Genomic DNA, 19661 nt, shown 5'->3' on the forward strand with positions numbered 1-19661 from the left:
CTCTACATCTCTAGGTTCTTTTCTGGCTGCATCCCCAGCCCCAGTACCCATAAACTAAGCTGCTTCTGGGAAGAGGCTCTGTTCTCTCCTACCTACCTGCTTTAGCCTAGGCTCTCTCTTCTGTCTGGGACCTTATCTGTTCCCACCTCCACTCTTGAATAATTCTTATTTATCTTTCATGACTGAGCCATTGCTTTCTCTAGGAATCTTTCCATAACTCCCTTGAGCTGAGCCAAGGACCCCTCTCAAAACTTTTCCCATTAGAACATCAGTCATTCTGAGGGGTGCCTGGCTCAGTCAGTTAAGTGTCTGACTTTGGCTCAGGTCGTGATCTCACTGTACATGAGTTTGAGCCCCGCATCAGGCCATGTGCTGACAGCTCAGAACCTGGAATCTGCTTTGGATTCTGTGCCTCCTTCTCTCTCTGCCCCTCCCCTGCTCGCTCTCCCTCTCAAGAATAAATGAACAGAAAAAAAAGAACATCAGTTATTCTGAATGTTGGATGTTGCCTGTTTAATGGTTTGGTTTCCTCCTACTGGATTGTGAGTTCCTTGAAAGCAGGAGCTATAGTTATAGTTAGACTCCCAGTGCCTAGTACAGCACCTTGCATTAGTAGATACTCAGTAAAAATTTCCTGAATAAATTAGTAAGGTGCCCTAACTTGTCCCCAGAAGTTCACTTCCTAGCCTCGTAGCTTTGATTCCTGTGGACCTGAACCTCCTTGGGTAAACACAGACTCCAGCTGACTTCTAAGCAAGGGACGCTGGCTCACAATTATCATTACACTCAGGCCTTACAACCCCCATCTCTCTGAGCAACAGGAGCCACTCTAAAGAGTTACTCACTTCAAATAAGCCCCACACTGAAGCACCAGACCCCTTGCATCTTCCAGGAGTCTTTAGACTTACTCCTACTGCTGGATCACTCCCCATGACTCCAGAACTCACTAAATATCATTATACTTATGAGCTGACATTTACCAAAGCACTTAATGTGGATGAGACCACACTAGACTAGGCTTTTTTTTTTTTTTTGAGAGAGAGACAGTGTGAGTGGGGGAGAGGTAGAGAAAGAGGAAGAGAGAGAAAATCCCAAGCAAACTGCACTATTAGCGCAGAGCATGATGCCGGGCTTGAACTCACAAACCAAACTGTGAGATCATGACCTGAGCTGAAATCAAGACTGGGATGCTTAACTGACTGAGCTACGCAGGTGCCCCTAGACTAGACTTTCTTAAACCTTGCTAGCTAGTCAAAGGTCTGTAGACCAGCATCCATGGCATCACCTGGGGGCTGGTTAGAAATGCAGAATCTCTGGTCCTACCTCAGACCTACTGAATCAGAATCTGAATTTTAGTGAGATCCCCAGGGGATTCTTGATAAGCACTAGAACATAGTTTTTTAATTTTGGTTGCACATTAGAATCCTCTGGGGATCTTTAAAAAAAGTGGGGGAGGGGACTGGACACCATCTCAGACTAATGGAATCAGAATTTGGGGGAGTGGGGCCAGCCCAAGCATCAGGAATTTTAAGAAGTGTCCCAGTGATTCTAGTGTGCAGCCAGGGTCACCAGGGATAGAGGACCCAGCTGCAGAAGCAGCATCACCATTATCATATCAATTCCCAGTGAGTGTTTTGCCCCACTTTACAGATGTGTAAACTGAGGCTAAGAGAGAGGTTATCTCTTACCAGAAGTCACAAACTTGGTAAGTGGAAGAGCCAAGAATTTGTATCCAGGTCTTCAGGCTCTATCCCCAACTTGCATTTAAACAAAGAAGCTTTTCTATTTCTTGCTGTACTAATGTGTGAGTTTGTCTCATGGGTGGGGATCTTATTCCCCAAAATTTGGCTTTTAATTTGTTTAGGAGCAAGCCTTTCTTTTACATAAATAACCCAGAGTTCTAAAGCCAGGATGTTCACATCAGTTCTCTTTGTTTCCTAACTTTTCCCTAAGTGTAGGAGCTTTCCCCCAAGCACTTGAGTGAAACTGCTTTATTTGCTGTCCATTCATGACCTCCTTTCTTCTGCAAAATACTGCTTACCCAGACTCTTAGGCATACAGTTGTAGACTTAACTGTGTGTGCTGTTGGCTCAGTATCAGAAAAACTGGCTGCCAAAGGGTAGACCCTTCTTCCCAGAAGATACCCAGCACCTGTCACTGTCCCTGATGGTGGCCTGGTGGTTTCTCCCCTGCCTTGGTTAATGCCCACGGTCTGGAGTTGGTAGACAGTTCAGGAGTCCAGTTACAACTCTTAACACCTCCTCAATGTATGGCCTTGGGCAGATCCTGAACCCACTCCAGCCTTCTTCAGTTCCTTGACATGTAAAATGAGAGATAGGTTTCTAAAAACATGAAACATAGAATTCCCATATGATCTTAGCAATGCCAGTAACTCCCTAATTCTGTTCCTAGGCATATACCCAAAATAACTCAAGCAGGGGTTCAAGCAGATGTGTGTATACCAACATTCATAGTGGCATTATTGATAGTAGCCAAAAGGTAGAAACAACCCAAGCATCCACTGATGAGTGAATGGATAAGCCAAAGGTAGTGTGTATATACAATGGAATATTATTCTGCCTTGAAAAGAAATGAAATTCTGACACATGCTACTACATGGATGAACTCCAAAAATACCATGTAAGTGAAATAAGTGAGGCAGAAAAAGATAAATAGTGCATGTTTCCACTTATAAGAGGTACCTAGATTCATAGGGACAGAAAGGAGAAGATAGGCTATCGGGGTTGTTGGGGAATGGAAGAGAGGGACTTAGTGTTTAATGGGTACAGAGTTTCTGTTTGGGATGATGAAAAAGTTCTGGAAATGGATATTGGTGATAGTTATACAAGATTGTGAATGTTCTTAATGCCGCTGAGTTGTATACTTAAAAATGATAAAAATGGCAAATTTTAGGTTATGTATATTTTATCACAATACAAAATGCAAAAACAGTTGGGGGAGGGGGATTGGACAGGTGGGTCTGTAAGGTTAGTGATTCTGTGAACTTAACTTCAACTTTCTAGCCTTGGTAAGAAGCCATTGATTTTACTATTTATTTTAAATACATGCATTTAGCCGTGCCTGGGTGGCTCAGTTGGTTAAGCCTCTGACTTCAGCTCAGGTCTCGATCTCACAGTTTGTGAGTTCAAGCCCCGCGTCAGGCTCTATGCTGACAGCTCAGAGCCTGGAGCCTGCTTCAGATCCTGTGTCTCCCTCTCTCTCTGCCCCTCCTCCGCTCTCACTCTGTCTCTCTCTGTCTCTCAAAAATGAATAAATGTTTAAAAAATAAAAAATAATAAATACATGCATTTAATCCACATTCCAACCTCCTTTTGGCAGCTGGCTATAGAGCATCTAGGGCTCTGTTCCTGATGCTTAATCCTGATCTGATGTGGGTCTTTTCCACCAATCTGTGGCAAAAGGAGTAAAAACCCACTATGGACAATATTGTGTGTTTTTCAACAAGTGAGATTTATCAATTCAGGAGTAGATTCTTTATTCTGAGATATTTTCCTGTCTCCTACATTTTGGATATAAAGTCTACTTAATTTTGTGAAATGATCATAATTATTTGCACCTGACCAAAAAAACCTGGCAGCCTCTATTTATTTTGCTTATTTATATTCTTAAAGTTATATTTGCTTGTGGAAATCCAATATCTAGGAACACTCACTTCTAACTTAGAAGAGGTCAATAGTCTGGGTGTGATGGATGGACAGAGGGACAGATGGCTCAGTGGTACCTGGAGTGGTGGTTGAGAAGGGACACTCATCCGTGGTCTTAGAGTTCATGAAGATCCCCTCCTCTCCTCATACCTGCCTTCCTGCTCCCACCCACACTTTCTAACGCACTTAACTCGCTTGGACTCCTTGCCTTCAACTGGCTTTTTTTTTTTTTTTTTTTTTTTTGGCTTCTGACTTCATTCTGGGTTTTCTTTCTGTATTGCTTTCTTCCTTTTCCTCTTCACCTTACTTTATTGTCCTGAAGAAAATTAAAAGCCTATTACCTGGAAGCTATTCCAAGTAAACCCACCTGGCTGAGCCTTCCTCTCCTCTGAGCTCTCTCAGTGTCTGTATATATATTTTTTAATTTTTTTAATGTTTATTTTTGAGAGAGAGAGAGAGAGGGCGAGCAGGGGAGGGGCGGAGAGAGAGGGAGACCCTGAATCTGAAGCTGGCCCCAGGCTCCACGCTGTCAGCTCAGAGCCCAATGTGCACTCGAACCATGAACCATGAGATCATGACCTGAGCTGAAGTTGGGACGCTTAACCAACTGAGCCACCCAGGCACCCCTCAGTGTCTGTATATTTTGATGACCATTGGGGGAATTTCACGATGGGAGTTGTCATGGTCTTTGTGTGTCTTTTATTCTCTGAGTTTAGTTACTGAAAGCACTGCACGGGGTGAGGGTAGCAGGTTGCACAGGAGTGAACAAGGCAGACTGGTTTCCTCCTTTCTGGAGCTGTGTTTTAGCGGAGGGAGACAGGGAAAAAAAAAACACATAATAAACAAGATGATTGCAGGTGGAGCTAAGAGCTGTAAAAAAAAATAAAACAAGCTGATTGGGGAAATGAGAGCAGGAGAACTGTTTACTGTGTGGTCAGGGGAGACTAGCATTTGAACTGAGATCTGAATAAGGAGGAGTTAGTACTTTTAAAAAACGTAGGGGTAGAATGTTCCAGGCAAATGGAACAGTGAATGCAAAGGCTTAAAAGTATGAACCAGCTCTGTTGTTTTGAGGAACACTTAGGAAGGTAAGAGTCATGTCCTGTTTTTCTTAAAGTTCCTCGAAAGCTCCTTATCACCCTGAAGATAGAGCCTTGATCATATAAGGTTTTTTGGAACCTTGCCTCACCCTCCTATCCAGGCATACTCTGGTCACTCATCCACAAAATCCTGTTCTCAGTGTTTCCCAAAGATAAACTTAAATCAGTCACCTGGAAGGCTTGTCAAAACAGCCCTCTGGGTCCCACCTCTTAGAATGTGCAATTCTGTAAGTCTGGGGTGGGGTGGGGGGGCTGAGAATTTGCATTTCTATCAAGTTCCAGGAGATGCCCTTTCTGCACTTTGAACCCCTGGTGTGCTCTAAGCTGTGTCTTATTTCTAGGTCTTCTTACAGGAGAGTTCTCTCCCAGGAATGTTCTTTCCCTCTCCCTGCCTCCTTCCCCTGGATACGTCAAACTTTGGCTCTCATTTTTCCCTGATTGCCCCAATGCAGAGAAGAGTGCTCCTTCCCTGTGTATCTTCAGTTCTCTGAGTCTAGCCCATGATATCACACCAGAGTCACGGCCAGTTGACTTGTCTGTCCCCCACCCCGGATTGTGAGCCTATCGAAGGCAGAGATTTTCTTCTTATTGAAACCTCAGCATTTGGTACAGTCTCTGGCATGTAGTCTGTGCCCAGTAAATTTTATAAGTGTGTTATGATAATTAGAAGGGTCATGTGATGTGAATCACTTTTCTGAGAGTCAGCCGTACTCTCCGTGGTTTGGGACCAGAGCCACATTAAATGGTCCATTTAATATTAATTCTGGCTTCCTTCAGCTCATGTAGAAACCCACAGAACTCTTTCAGGTCTTCCTTCCTTATTTCTAAGTTTCTGAAAGCAGGGAGTCTGGCTTTTGTTTCTGAGTTTCCCCACCTCCCCACGTCTCAGGAGACCTGGCCACCCCCAAAATCACCTGGCATGGGTCTAGTCAGCACCATGTTCTTTGTGTTCAGTGAACACAGGTTCTAAAGATTGTTCAGGGCCTCTGACTCAGCAAGGCTCGTGAGTGGAATGGTTAAGAGCAGTCCCACCACTCAGCCAGAAAGCACGTTTATAGCCACATTAGACATTTCGCATTGAAGTACTTTTACTCAGCTCAGTAAATGACTGCTCCTCTGATCCCTCTCCAGGGCCCACTGTCTGCACTGTCCTGGCCACCAGAGCCATATCCTTGGTACCCAGACTGCCCTACACCTAACATCTATCTGATCAGTCAGCTCCATGCTGTGCCAGTTAAGTATATTGAATATCACCCCTGGTTAAGAGCATGGGCTTTGGGATTGGAAAAGCCTAGATCTAAATCCCAGCCCTTGTACTAACCATCACCTGTGTTTCTTTCCAAGCCTCACTTTCCTCATACCCAAAAGGTGGATTACAATAATAGTTTCCCTCTTGGATTGTTATAAGGAGGGAACGAGATGATGTGTTAATTAATTGATTGGTTTATTAATTAATGCTTAATCCAAAGTGAGGCAGATAGTAATTGCTCAACAAATGCTAACTTCTGCTATTATTAAAATTGTGGTTATGAATAGTCTAAGCAGAGAAAAACATAAAGAGACTATAGAATGTCACCTCTGGGGGGGGGGCATTGCTGATTGGTGCTTAAGCCTCAGAGCTGCTACAGAGGTCAGGTGGGAAATATATATGCATGAAGAAGCTGGATGAGGTACAACTAGGAGCGGTGGGTCTGTGGCAAAAAGGAGAGCATCTGCCTTTGACCTGTCATCATTCAAATTTCCTATTTTCACATATTATGCAGAAATCCATCTGTAGGATAGAACACATCTGTAGGCCATATTTATGCTGTGAGCTGCCAGTTTGAGATCTCCAGGAGCTCAACCCCTAAATTTCACACATGGGGAAGCTGAGGCCAGAGTTAGGTGCAAGAGTTGCTCAAGTTCAGTGAGGACAGGAGTCTTGGCCCTTCAAGCCCTCTATGCATTGCCCAACCTCATGTAAAGATCCCTTGAAGGATATGGATGGGGCTGGGAGTGATAAGCTGTGATTCAAATTCCCAAATAATAAACCTAGTGAATTCTCCATAAAATCTAGTTGGGAGGGATTTCTTAAACAATAGCATTTATCACTTTTCTAAAAACAAAATTCTAAGACACATGTATTTAATCAGCTTCCTTTCCAGAGAAAAATGGCACCCTAGCCATTCTGGCTATATACTCTCAGACAAGTGCCTTCACTTCTACAGAGCCTGCTTCAGAGTGTCACTGCAAGAGGTAAATGCTCTTAAAGCGCTTGTCCAGAGAGAAAAGATTAAATACACCAGAAGTTATTCTGGGCTTTTGGGTTGTCAGGAGCTTGTGTAGAATCCAGCTTGCCTATAAGGCAAACTAGGTTTCCAGGAGGAAAATGATGCATTAACAACCGTGGTCACATCAGTACACTGACTATCGATTTGTTTGGTAATTATTTCTGCAACATCCAATCTAGGGGCAAAGTGGGAGGAAGGGTGCTGCTGCAGAGAGGTATCCCCAAAGCCCCTGGCTGCAGAAGATGCCTGACTCCGGCTCAGCCTCCACATCTGCAGTATATAGGGGTGTATGAACAGACTTTGCTTTTCTCTTTCTTGTTCTTTTCTTTTTTTTTTCTCTCCAAACCAAAGGTCAGTTGCCTTTGTCTTCTGCTTCAAAACATTCCAAGAGAGAATTCTGTATTCCTTTCAGTAGAAAAGAAGTAGCAGACAAGACAAAGTGAGCCACATTCAGAAGTTGCAGCCTATCTTTAAAAGCAGAAGGCACTGAGGCAATGTAACACCACATACACACACACACACACACACACGCACGCGCACGTGCGCACACACACACAATAAGGTGAGCCGTGGCAGATGGAAGGCTACTTTTAGATGCAAAACTGGATTCTCTCAGCCAAGTTCTCTTTCCAGCTTCCTGTTTAGAAGAACGTGGATTTGTATGTCCACATACAAATCTAAATAAGACATCAGCTTAGTGTAGTAGATGTGATGCCCAGTGTGTACATGACAAATACGCGTTGCTTGTAAATAAAGGAGCTATGCTCTACACCTCTGCACGAAAGGCTGTTGCATCAGGGGTGCTTGGGTGGCCCCGTGGGTTAAGCATCCAACTCTTGATTTTGGCTCAGGTCATGATTTTGCGGTTTGTGGGTTTGAGCCCCGCATTGGGTTCTGTGCTGAGAGCAAAGAGCCTGCTTTGGATCCTCTCTGTCCCTCCCCTGCTTGCCCTCTCTCTCTTACAAAATAAATACACTTAATGGAAAAAAAAGGTTGTTGAACCAGACGCTAGCAGTGCCCCTTCCCAGGCCAGGAAAAGGTAGTGTCAGGCTTTTCCACAGAGAAATAATCCAGTGTGCCCTGAACATTAGTTGTGTAAATACAACTTCAGAATTTCTGTAGCATTTTGTCTCACCTGTGCTCTTATGATTTGCACTGTTAAAAAATGAAATAATTCTGAATGAGAAATATTATTTTAAGTGGAAGGATAAAGCATAAAAGGTTTTAAAATTATATATGGAAGGGGAGATAGGCTGTCTAGACTTGTCCCACTATACCTTTTTGGCATTTTTGACTCTAGAAACATGTAAATATTTGACATAATTTTTAAAAAGTTGTATTAAAATATAATCCCTAAAAATCCAAAGTAAAAGTAAATAAATAAAACTTAATGTGATTCTATTCCAATTAACTTAATACATAGTAAGTTGACAGGTTAAAAAACTCTTAAACTGGGTCACCTGGGTTGCTCAGTCAGTTAAGTATCCAGCTCTTGATTTCCACTCAGGTCATGATCTTGTGGTCATAAGATCGACCCCTGCATCAGGTTCCATGCTAAGCATGGAGCCTGCTTGAGATTTTTTCTCTCCCTCTCTGTCTCCCTCCCTCTCTCTCTCTCTCTCTCTTTTTGTCTTTCCCCTGCTTGCACACACACACACACACACACACACACACACACACTCTCTCTCTCTCTCTCTCTCTCTCTCTCTCAAAATAAATAAATAAACTTAAAAAAAATCTTGAACTGATTTTAGTAATCATATTATAGGTGGCAATGTAAGTCTGAGTGTTCCAAAATAGGCATGTGTGGTATTTGGGGAGAAAGGAAATGAGTAATTATGTTGGTGTTGCTAAACTTGGATTTCTGGCATATCAACAAGGAAATACAAATGTAAGATTTATGATTTATAAGAAAAACCTTCAGCTCTTATTTGAGCTAGACATGTCAGTAGAAACTTGATATATTTTTTGTCTAAAAATAAAACTTCCTAGGTCTCTATGCTAAAGAGTCCTAGAAACAATGACTGACTAACTCTGTCAGGATGAATAACCCTGGAGCCCACTAAAAGGAAGAGGAGCCCTCCAAAAGCCATTTGGAGAAATGGCTGGTTCCAGATCTGGGCAGTTGAGTTTGGGACATCTTGATATATCAGAAAGCAACAGAGGGCCAAAGGCTTCTAGGGTCATATCAAAGGACTCAGAACCCAATTGAATACTCTCCTGACTAAAGGTGGGACAATTATAGCATTATTGAGAATACTAATAGAAATTAATTGAAACATATTAAGTATATTTAAATCTGTAAGTTCATCCTAAGGGAAAAAAATAACACTCAATAATACCTTAATGAGGTTGGTTAGTACACCAACCCATTATTTTTTTAACTAGTAAATAAAGGGAAAGGATCAAGTATTTATTCTGCCTTTTCTATTCAAGGGTGCCCTGAGTTGCCCAGATAGTTGATGAGAGGATACTTCTCTATAGAAGTATTATAGCTAATACATGACAATTAAATGATAGAACACCACCACCATTTTGCAACTTCTAATAGGTTAATAAATTAGGCAAAGATTTCAATGTCAGCATGACAAGAGAAAAAAATCACACATTATTAACTGGGTGGAATTCTTTGGAACATAAATCTGATTAAATTTCTAGGTCCTACCATCACTTAACAGGGAATAGAGGGCACAGAGAAACGTTATCAATGCTACAGGTATGCAATCAGAAACATACAGATTATGGGAAAGTTTGCTAGACAAACAACCAAGTTTTTTATAAAAAATAAAGAAAAAAAGGAAAATGGAATGTATATATGTGGGAGGTGGGGGATGGGTTTACAGATTAAAGGATACTTAAGGAGGCTGCATCAACCAAGCAAATTAATGGGCCTTATTTGAATCTCAGTTCAAACAAATAAATAAACAAACACTGAAAGACAATTGCAGGAAAAATGGACATTAATGAGGAAATTAAGGAGCTATTGTTAATTTTGTCTGATAAGATGATAGTACAGTTACGCTAAAAAAAAAAAAAGCAGTTTCTATCTTTTAGAGATACAGCCTGTAGTATTTCCAACTGGAATAACACAGCGTCTTGGATTTGCTTCAAAATAATTTAGAAGTATAGAAAGTGGGTTAGAGTAAAAAAAAAATCAACTATGGGGCGCCTGGGTAGCTCCGTCGTTTGAGCATCCGACTTCTGCTCAGGTCATGATCTCACAGTTCATGAGTTCGAGCCCCGCATCGGGCTCTGTGCTGACGGCTCAGACCCTGGAGCCTGCTTTGGATTCTGCGTCTCCCTCTCTCTCTGCCCCTCCCCTGCTCGCACTGCTCTCTCTCTCTCAAAAATAAATAAAACGTTAAAAAAAACAAGTATGTATCAATAGTTGTTGAAATTAGAAGTGGATACAGGGGATCATCATGCTAGTTCCTTTACTTTTCTATCTGTTTGAAATTATCTGTAGTAAAAGGTTTTTTGAAAAGTGAGTCACCTCTTTACCTAACAAGTGTATTTAAGAGGACATTTTAGGAAATGAAAAACCAGAAAAAAAAAAAAAAAGAAATGAAAAACCAGTATCACATGCCCATAGTGGAAGATAACTATAAAAATAAATTCAACGAAAACAAAACTATGTTATTAAATTTTAGTTGTCCAAGCTTCTGAATCTGAAGTCAGTTTTTCATTGTTGAAAAGTAGGTACTAATAGATGTGTTCAAGACGTTTCAAGGTATGGAGATTTACCTATAATGGCTAGGAAGAAAATTGATAAAAAGGAATATTTTCTCACCACATATGACCACACACTCCAATGGCAGTTAAAGCTCCCATCTGCCTTGGTACCACCTAAAACTTTCTCAGGGAGTACCACCAGGGTTCCGAGGAATATCACTTTGAGAAATAATGGCGTAATTATCATTGGCTTTTGAAACTGGGCAGAATAATTGCATAGAACACACTCTTCCATCACTATTTTCTCTGGTCTTCAGCCTCTTCCTTGAGTATATGCAACTCTTTTTCAGTGGGAGGTCATTGCACATACCAAATCTTCTTACCACCCTGAGACTCAGTTTCCAAATCTGCAAAATTCAGATAATGGTAGTTCGTTGCGAAGATTAAATGGTGATTATAACATCCAACATAGTAACATATATATGATAAGTGCAGCTATTATTATTATTATCTGAGACAGCAATGAATGTGTTTGTCTTATAGACTTTTGGGAACTATCTGTGTTAGTCTAGTGGCATTGGAAGCAGTGTATATCTATGTACTAGAAATGTACAATCGACAGCAAAGGTGGGATTCAGATTAGCCATAAGGTGAAACTTTCCAGCAGTGAGGATTAGTAAACCCTGAGTAGTGCAATCATTCTTTCCTCCCCAAAAGTCTATGTGAAGAAGTACAGAATCTTATAATTCGCATAGTTTAGAACAAAGTTTAAAGGCACAAGGACAGATGAATTGGTCTCATTATCATATTTCCTATTATCTCAGAAATTATTTGAATCATTCATTGTTCATTGGACATCTGGAAATGGGAACAGACTGTCAAGTACCCTGATGTCCCTTGATGCTGGTGGATAATGGTTAGTTTCATTATACTCAGAGAAGTCATGGGCACAGAGAGAGTAAGGGTTTTACCTAAGGTAACACAGTAACATTAGTGAAATGGGGTGCAAACTGCTTCAGAATGAGGGGTAGGTAGCTATTTTTCTGAGCTGCAGATGCTGCCCTTCTTGAATCACTAAGAGGAAAGATACATAAAAATCTCTTACGCTCATGTCCTAAAGTGCCTGGATTTGCAAATCATGGAATCACTTCTCCCTGTTTTCCCCTTTCTCTAATGAAAGAACAATACCAAAAGGCAAAGAAGCACCTTTTAGACATGGATGGCAAGTTGATTTTATCTGGAAGGCCAATCCCGGCCAATTAGTGGTAACTCTTTTTAAATTTATTTTTACATTTATTTATTTTTGAGAAACAGTGAGACAAAGTGTGAGCAGGGGAGGGGCAGAGAGAGAAGGAGACACAGAATCTGAAGCAGACTCCAGGCTCTGAGCAAGCAGTCAGCACAGAGCCTGATGCGGGGTTCGAACCCACGAACTGTGAGATCATGACCTGAGCGGAAGTTGGACGCTCAACCGACTGAGCCACCCAGGCGCCCCAAGTGGTAACTCTTCTTTTTTTTTTTTCAATTTTAGCTGAATCTTTATTCCATTTTATGGCTATACTGCAATTTATGTTAATCCTTTCTTTTTTTTTTCAATATATGAAATTTATTGTCAAATTGGTTTCCATACAACACCCGGTGCTCATCCCAGAAGGTGCCCTCCTGTAACTCTTCAAAGAATGTGTTGAGAAGGATTCTGAGGTCTTGTCACAGAAAGAGTGCTGTGATGGACTGATTGGTAGACTGCTGGTTGGTGTCTGCCCCAGCCCACCATAGAGGATAGGCAGCAATTGTGCACATATTTGTTTTCACTAACCAGCATATCGACAGGTCTCAATTTATGAGGTGGACTGCTTGCACCTGGGAAAACAAAGCACTTCCCTGAGGGAATGAGAACAAGATGGTTATTTTTTTTTATTTGTTAATGTTTATTTTTTTGAGAAAGAGACAGAGACAGAGACAGAGTGTGAGCGGGAGGTGGGGGGAGGGGCAGAGAAAGAGGGGGGACACAGAATCCGAAGCAGGCTCCAGGCTCTGAGCTGTCAGCACAGACCCCGATGTGGGGCTCAAACTCACAGACCAGGAGATTATGACCTGAGCCAAAGTCAGACACTTAACAGACTCAGCCACCCAGGTGCCCCTAAGATGGTTATATTTTGAGAAACTGATAGAAGACTGGAGTTTATGTCATATTAGAGAAGCCACACCTACAGTCTAAGTCACATGTGGCACAATCGCTGCCTATCTCTGTGCTCTGCTGGTGGCTAAGATCACTAATCCATCATCGTACTCTTTCTGGGACAGGACTTCAGAATCTTTTTTGTTGTTGTTGTTTTTAATTTACATCCAAATTAGTTAGCATATAGTGCAACAATGATTTCAGGAGTAGATTCCTTGGTGCCCTTTACCCATTTAGCCCATCCCCCCTCCCACAACCCCTCCAGTAACCCTCTGTTTGTTCTCCATATTTATGAGTCTCTTCTGTTTTGTTGCCCTCCCTGTTTTTATATTATTTTTATTTCCCTTCCCTTATGTTCATCTGCTTTGTCTCTTAAAGTCCTCATATGAGTGAAGTCATGATTTTTGTCTTTCTCTGACTAATTTCACTGAGAATAATACCCTCTAGTTCCATCCATGTATTGCAAATGGCAAGATTTCATTCCTTTTGATTGCCGAGTAATACTCCATTGTGTATATATACCACATCTTCTTTATCCATTCATCCATCGATGGACATTTTGGCTGTTTCCATACTTTGCTATTGTTGAAAGTGCTGCTATAAACATGGGGGTGCATGTGTCCCTTCGAAACAGCACACCTGTATCCCATGGATAAATGCCTAGTAGTGCAATTGCTGGGTCGTAGGGTAGTTCTATTTTTAGTTTTTTGAGGAACCTCCATACTGTTTTCCAGAGTAGCTGCACCAGCCTGCATTTCCAAGGACTTCAGAATCTTTCTCAACACATTCTTTAGATAGCCACTACAAGTCAGTTGGTGTTGGCATTCCGGACTTGGTAAGGTGGAAGGAGGACAAATGTTAGGCAAGGAGGCCCCAGAATGTGAGTTAGACTGTGTACCCCTTCAGGGAAGGCACCATGTCTTGTTTACCATTGAACCCTCCATGCCCAGGATTATACCTAACCAATGTAGGTATTGATGAATGATTATCAAGCCAAAAATGGGCTGACTTATTATGCTAACAGGTAATGATTCCAACAACAGCAGCAACAATACTTCCCATTTAATGGGTATTTGCTAGGAACCAGACACTGTGCTAAATCCTTTACAGGTAATATTTCACCTAATCCTCACAAAAACCATCGAAATATGGGTTAATATCTCCATTTTGCAGATGGAGAAGCTCTGGCAGAGATTTGTAACTAGCCCAACGCCATCCAGCAAAACTGTGGCAGAGCCATACTTCATACCCTAGTTCTGTCTGACTCTAGAGGCTGTGCTCTTAACAATGCAAATAATAACTTCCTTTGTAGTAAACTATGTTCCAAATGCAGTTCTATACCCTGCACGTGCATTAGGTCCTTTAATCCTTACATTTAAACACACGATAGTTACACTCTATGGAACCTTCATTTTACTGATGAGAAAATTTAAGCACAGACATGTGAAATCACTTCTCCATGATCATGTAGTTAGGAAAGGGCCGAGCTGGAATTTGAACCCAAGCAGCCTGGCTTTCAGGCCCTGAATTTATCTACCCAAGACTCTCAATTTAGAAGCCTCACCACCATGGGTTATCTGATTGTTTTGGAATGCCTGGTATCCCAAGGCCCCCCAAGCAAAAACAGAAGCTATTTTTCTCAGACATCCTTTGATCCCGACAGAGTCACTGTGGGTAAGTCACTTGACCATCCTACACCTCAACTTTTTCACCTTTAAAAGAGAGTAAAAGCAGCTTTCCTTCCCACCTCCTGCTACAGTTCCAGGGCCAAAAGAGGCAATGTTATGCAAATGGCACTTTATCAGCATTCTGGGAACTTAGAACTGGAACGGGCTGAGAGATGTTGATTGATCTTGTGGGGGTAGGATCCCAGCTACATCTCCCCTGCAAGTGATTCAGTTCAGACCCCAAATGTCATGACTAAAGATGGTTTTAAATATCCCAGGCTACTTAAGGGGCCAGCCCTCAGTGGCATTTAAAATGACAGTCAACCTCAGGGTGGGCAGTTGGGCCTGAGAGTAATAGCAGAGTGGGGTTGGGCTGGAGGGAGGGCAGGAAACCTGCAGAGCCTACTCTCCACTTTCCTCCACCTCCACGCTCCCCAGCCGGAACCCCACCTCCTGGCTGCCGCAACCCACTTCAAGAAGCCGGCAAATGCATAGCTAGCTGTCGACCAGAAGGGGTCGCTGGAGAGCGAGCAGCGCTCTCAGTCTCCCTCGTAAGCGGGCTCACAAATCTCCAAATACACACATATCCAAAGCTATATACGTTTCTGAAGCCATACTCGGTTTCTCCAGGGTTCTTTCTTCCTTCTTCTCTCCCATCTTATTCTCTTTGCCTTCCTTCTCCCCTTTCTCTCCCATTCCCCACCTGTTCCTTTCAAAGAATTTCTGAAGTTCACATGGGTGTCCAGGTCTCTTGGTTCCTGTCCTTACCAGCAGCATCAGCAAGAAGCATGGGTTTATCCTGGCTGTGATTCAGACTTGGTGCCAGGCGCTTGGAGACCTTTAGGACTTGGCAAGGCCTCCTTCCAGGAATTTGCAACCTGGGTAGGGGGAGTAGTAACTCTGCTGAAATTAAAGGGCTCCAAGGGAGAGATGCACCGAGGGGTCCTGCTACTGTCTCTTTTTCTTAATGAAAACCCTGGAGGTGAAACTAGGGAAATTTTGGCCATACCCTCTCCTCTGAGGGTTTATTTGTGATTCTAGACTCTTACTTTCTGGGATTAGTGTTGAATTGGGATGGGGTAGAAGATGGGGAGAGAGATATAAAAGTAACTCCCCCTGTAATCCTGATTTCCCCCTCAAATCCCTCTCCCTACCCGCTTTACTTTTCCCAAAGGGACTCCTCTCCTGAGACAAGCTATTTTAATTTAACATTTCTTAACCACTTTTCAGTGGTTACAGCTGAATTCCCCAGGAGTGGATGGGATGGGGTGGGGTGGGGTGGGGACACTTTTTCCTTTGGACGGGTTTGGCAAAGGAGACATTGGGCTGGCTGGCTGTGAGGCACAAAAGAAATCTTCCTTACAGCGCCACATGCACAGATGTATCGCTGCGCCCCTCTGCGGGCGGGGACCCGGCTTGGCAGATGGCGAGAAGCCGAACTGGGTAGGGATTGTCCATCAAATGGCACTTTCTGGGTGGCGGGGATCTCGCGGCGTCCAGGCGCAAAGAGGAATACAAGGGACCCCCTTTGCTGGCCTAGGCAGTGCCTCCCAGAAGTGAGGGGGTCATGTTGGTTTGGGCGGATAGGTTAAGTTTTTTTTTACTTCCCTCTTCAATAAAAGATCCGCTACAAGACTTGCGAAGGGGCTGAGAAGGGAGGTGGCCGGGCCCAGAGGGCACCTGCTATGGTTGGCGAGGAGAGCAGGCTGGGAAGCAAGATCTCCTGCACGGTTCAGTTCGGGGGTGCCGGGATTGCTTCTCTGAGGGGTCAGCGCTGCAACTCTGTCGCCTCGGGGCAGCGGTGACAGGCACACGCCCCGCCCTTTCTCCTCCCAAGACCTGCGGGCTTTTGTTATGCAGATGGCGGCAGGAGGCTGTGCCGGAGGAGGAGGGGGTTGGTGGGGAGGAGGAGAGACGGAGAGGGGGGAGGAAAGTACAGCTCGCGCGACCAGCCTCCTCTTCCAACGTCACATTGTGCGAGAGACAAAACCCGGGCGCGCCTGAGCTCACACGCGCACGCACACACAGACGACCCTGTCGCCTCTTCTCTCCTGGCGCTGCCGAGAAAGCCAGCCCTGCCTTCCCTTCCTGGGGCGCGGAGGCTCAGCAAGCTCAGAGCTCAGCCCAGAGACAACACAGAAGGCGAAGAAAGACGGTGGATAAGCCTTCTTTCTCCCCTGCCTGCCCGGGCTGAGGCGCCCCATCCCCCGCCCTGAACCCCGATCTCTCCCACCCCACCCCTCTCGCTTTCACGCGAACTGAGCCCGGAGCCCGGTGTGCCCCCGTTTGGAATCCACGTTTCAGCACTTCGGACAGCGCCCGGGCGCCCCGGGCCCCTTTGGGTTGGCTATGGCGAGCGTTCAGCAAGGCGAGAAGCAGCTTTTTGAGAAGTTCTGGCGAGGAACCTTTAAAGCTGTGGCCACCCCGCGTCCCGAGAGCATCATTGTCGCCAGTATCACGGCCCGCAAGCCGCTGCCAAGGTAATGACCTCCTTCTTAAGAGAGAAGAGACCCTGATGGTCCTTCCTTCTGGCCTGTGTGCCCCAGAGCCCTGAAGGGTGGATGCAGGCGGCTGGGCCAGGGCGCCTGTCTTTTCCCGTCACTACTCGGTATCTCCCGCTGGAACATGGGAACTAATTGCCTGTGTGAGGTGGCAGCTGGTGAGAAGGGACAGGGAGTCTTCAGGGGGAGCAACACTCAATGGTCTGCTGACCTGGCAACTGCTATTTGAGAGATTTTGCTTTCTTAGGGTGGGCAGTGTAGGTGAGATAGGACTTAACTAAGAAACTTTTCTTGGTATCAGAGCCCAGAGGATGGGGGGAGGGGGCGGGCAAAGGAATGGTGGATTCAGGGTGGTCGCGGGTGTTGTACAAGAAGAGAAAAAGAGGGCTGAACGAGCTCTCAGCAGTGTTCAGAGGTAACGGCACATTTCTATACTCAGCTCAGAAACTAGCGAGCTCTGAACATTCGACAAAAGCCCATATGCTGTTCCCTCAAATACAGCCTAAACAGCACCCTCCTCCACGCCTTTCTGGCTGCCACCGTTGCTGAATCCTCTCCTCTCCTGCAACCAAAACCAGTACTCTGAGCTCTGGAGTCAGGGGGGAGACTTCCAGGATCATGAAGATGATCTTGGAAGAGTTTTATTTGGTTTTCAAAAAGGATCTGATTGCTTTGAACTCAAGGAGGAGAACAGACCCTTAGATGGTGAAAACAGTGTGATGGGAGGAATAAGGGAAGAAAAGAAAGGCAGAAAGAAGGAGAAGAGGTTGTGGGGTGAAACGGAGAGGAGGTGGGGAAGAACATTCCAAGACAGAGAAAACCCAATCCTTTTCATAAAGCATCCAGTTTAGAGGAGTTTGAGAATGAAAGGAAGACTGTGCCCTCTGTCAGGGAAAATCAAGGCAGTAGGAAAACTCATCTTTTGCTGGTGTTGGATGAGTGGTTTGGTGGGAGAAAAAGAAAGAAGTGGACCAGGGGAGACTACTTGGAGGATTTATTGATCCCGGCTGCATTAGAGAGTAGATTGAAAACATGTCTGTGAGAGTGGTTCAGAGAGAATGCCTGTTCTGGCACCACTGGATCTGAACTTTCCAGTGGGTGTGGGGTGGATGACAGGGAATCATATCTAAAGAAGCAAAGTCAGACTGGAGAACTTTTCACAGTCTGATAGGAACCTAGCTCATACAGGTCTTTAGAAAAACGGGTACCTCATGTTGGGAATGGGTGGACTAGAGTCCGGATGTGGCAGGCTTCAAGCAGCAGCAGCAGCCAGTATTTGTGGATTGGGGAGGGCGGGGGGACACCTTGTGACACAGTCTGGAGAAAAGGAATCATAGCAGCAAATGCCATCAAAACCTGGTGTTTCTCTGCTTGAAGAAAGGTTCTTTGTAGAGAGTTTTGACGTCAGCAGTTTTATCTTCCTGGGTTTCAGCCATCCATTCCACCTTTGGAGTGAACCTATGTTGGCAAATCCATTGCTGTGTTAGCCAAAGAATATGCCCTTGTAGAAGAAACTAAAGACAATTTCATTGAAAACTACAAGTGTGACATTTGGTCCGGAGTCTTCCATATATTTAAGGGATGCAGCAAGAGGAGAGGAGATTCCTGGTGGTATTTTAATACAGAAAATACCTAAGTCCACCTGACCTGGCACGTTCACCCTTTCCCTGTCTGTCTGTGACACTGTCATGCCCCTTTCTTAGTCACATTCTCAATCATATGAATTGCCCAAAGTCTCCAAACCCTCATGCTTTCTGTAACAAATCTTAATATCATGCATCTGGTACTCTTATAATAGCCAACCTTCCTCCCCCAGGTATCATTTTTCTCTAGGTATCATTTAATGTCCTGGGTCTCCTTTCCCCTGGAAACCACCCCTGGAGTGAAAGTCTGAGTCATAAGCCCCTAATTTATGTCATGCTGGGAAGGATCCCCTTCAATACTTCTGTAACAGGTGTGGCCTCTCTGTAGGATAGATTTGTTTTATAGCTGTTACTCCTGGTTTGGGGTGGAAAGTGAGTAGGGAGCTTTTGTATCCAAGTCTTCATGGAAGGCTGGGTTTGAGTGGTCTTTTAACAGACTGTCTATAAAACCGGAATCATCCCCATTCTCATTGAAGCCAGCCACATCCAGTGCGGAGGTCAATTTCTACCTCCTTTCTAATGTTGCATGCTTACTTAACAGTGGAAGTACCATGTTTCCAAAGCTGAGTTCTCAGGAAGGAAAGAGACAGAGACACTGGCATAGCATCAGCTGAGCACCAGTGGCTTCATCTAGAGGCAAGCTAGGGACTTGGTCTCATCAGAAATGTCTTTTAGTTCCATGAGTCAAGCCCAGCACATAGTTAGCAGATCTGTAGGGAGATGGGGGAAGGGGGTGGACGAAAATACCAGACAGTTCTGTTGGTTACACACTTAATATGTGTTTATAGATAAGGGTTACCCTTCATCTGAATGAACTTCCCCAGGATATTTTCAGTGTATCTCTGAGGATAATTTAGTACCAGGATAGAAGCTGACATTCAATTGGTTGATTTCATAGCACTATGCATACATCATACAATCGCACTCCAAGCAAAACCTCTCCTTACCTCCCCCCTTCCACTCC

The 19661-nt window shown here is 44.1% G+C and overlaps 1 protein-coding gene across 1 annotated transcript in view; it reads left to right on the forward strand.

Moving 5' to 3' along the window:
• Nucleotides 1-15836: 15836 nt before the first annotated feature.
• SRRM4 (serine/arginine repetitive matrix 4) overlaps nucleotides 15837-19661 on the forward strand; it is a 152059-nt gene continuing 148234 nt past the window's right edge. Inside the window, exon 1 of the mRNA XM_027043916.2 lies at nucleotides 15837-17033. Coding sequence (XP_026899717.2) covers nucleotides 16903-17033 — 131 coding nt within the window. The 5' untranslated portion in view covers nucleotides 15837-16902. The remainder of the gene's footprint in view (nucleotides 17034-19661) is intronic.

The sequence above is a fragment of the Acinonyx jubatus genome, chromosome D3 (assembly GCF_027475565.1).
Source record: "Acinonyx jubatus isolate Ajub_Pintada_27869175 chromosome D3, VMU_Ajub_asm_v1.0, whole genome shotgun sequence".
Classification (NCBI taxonomy): Eukaryota; Metazoa; Chordata; class Mammalia; order Carnivora; family Felidae; genus Acinonyx; species Acinonyx jubatus.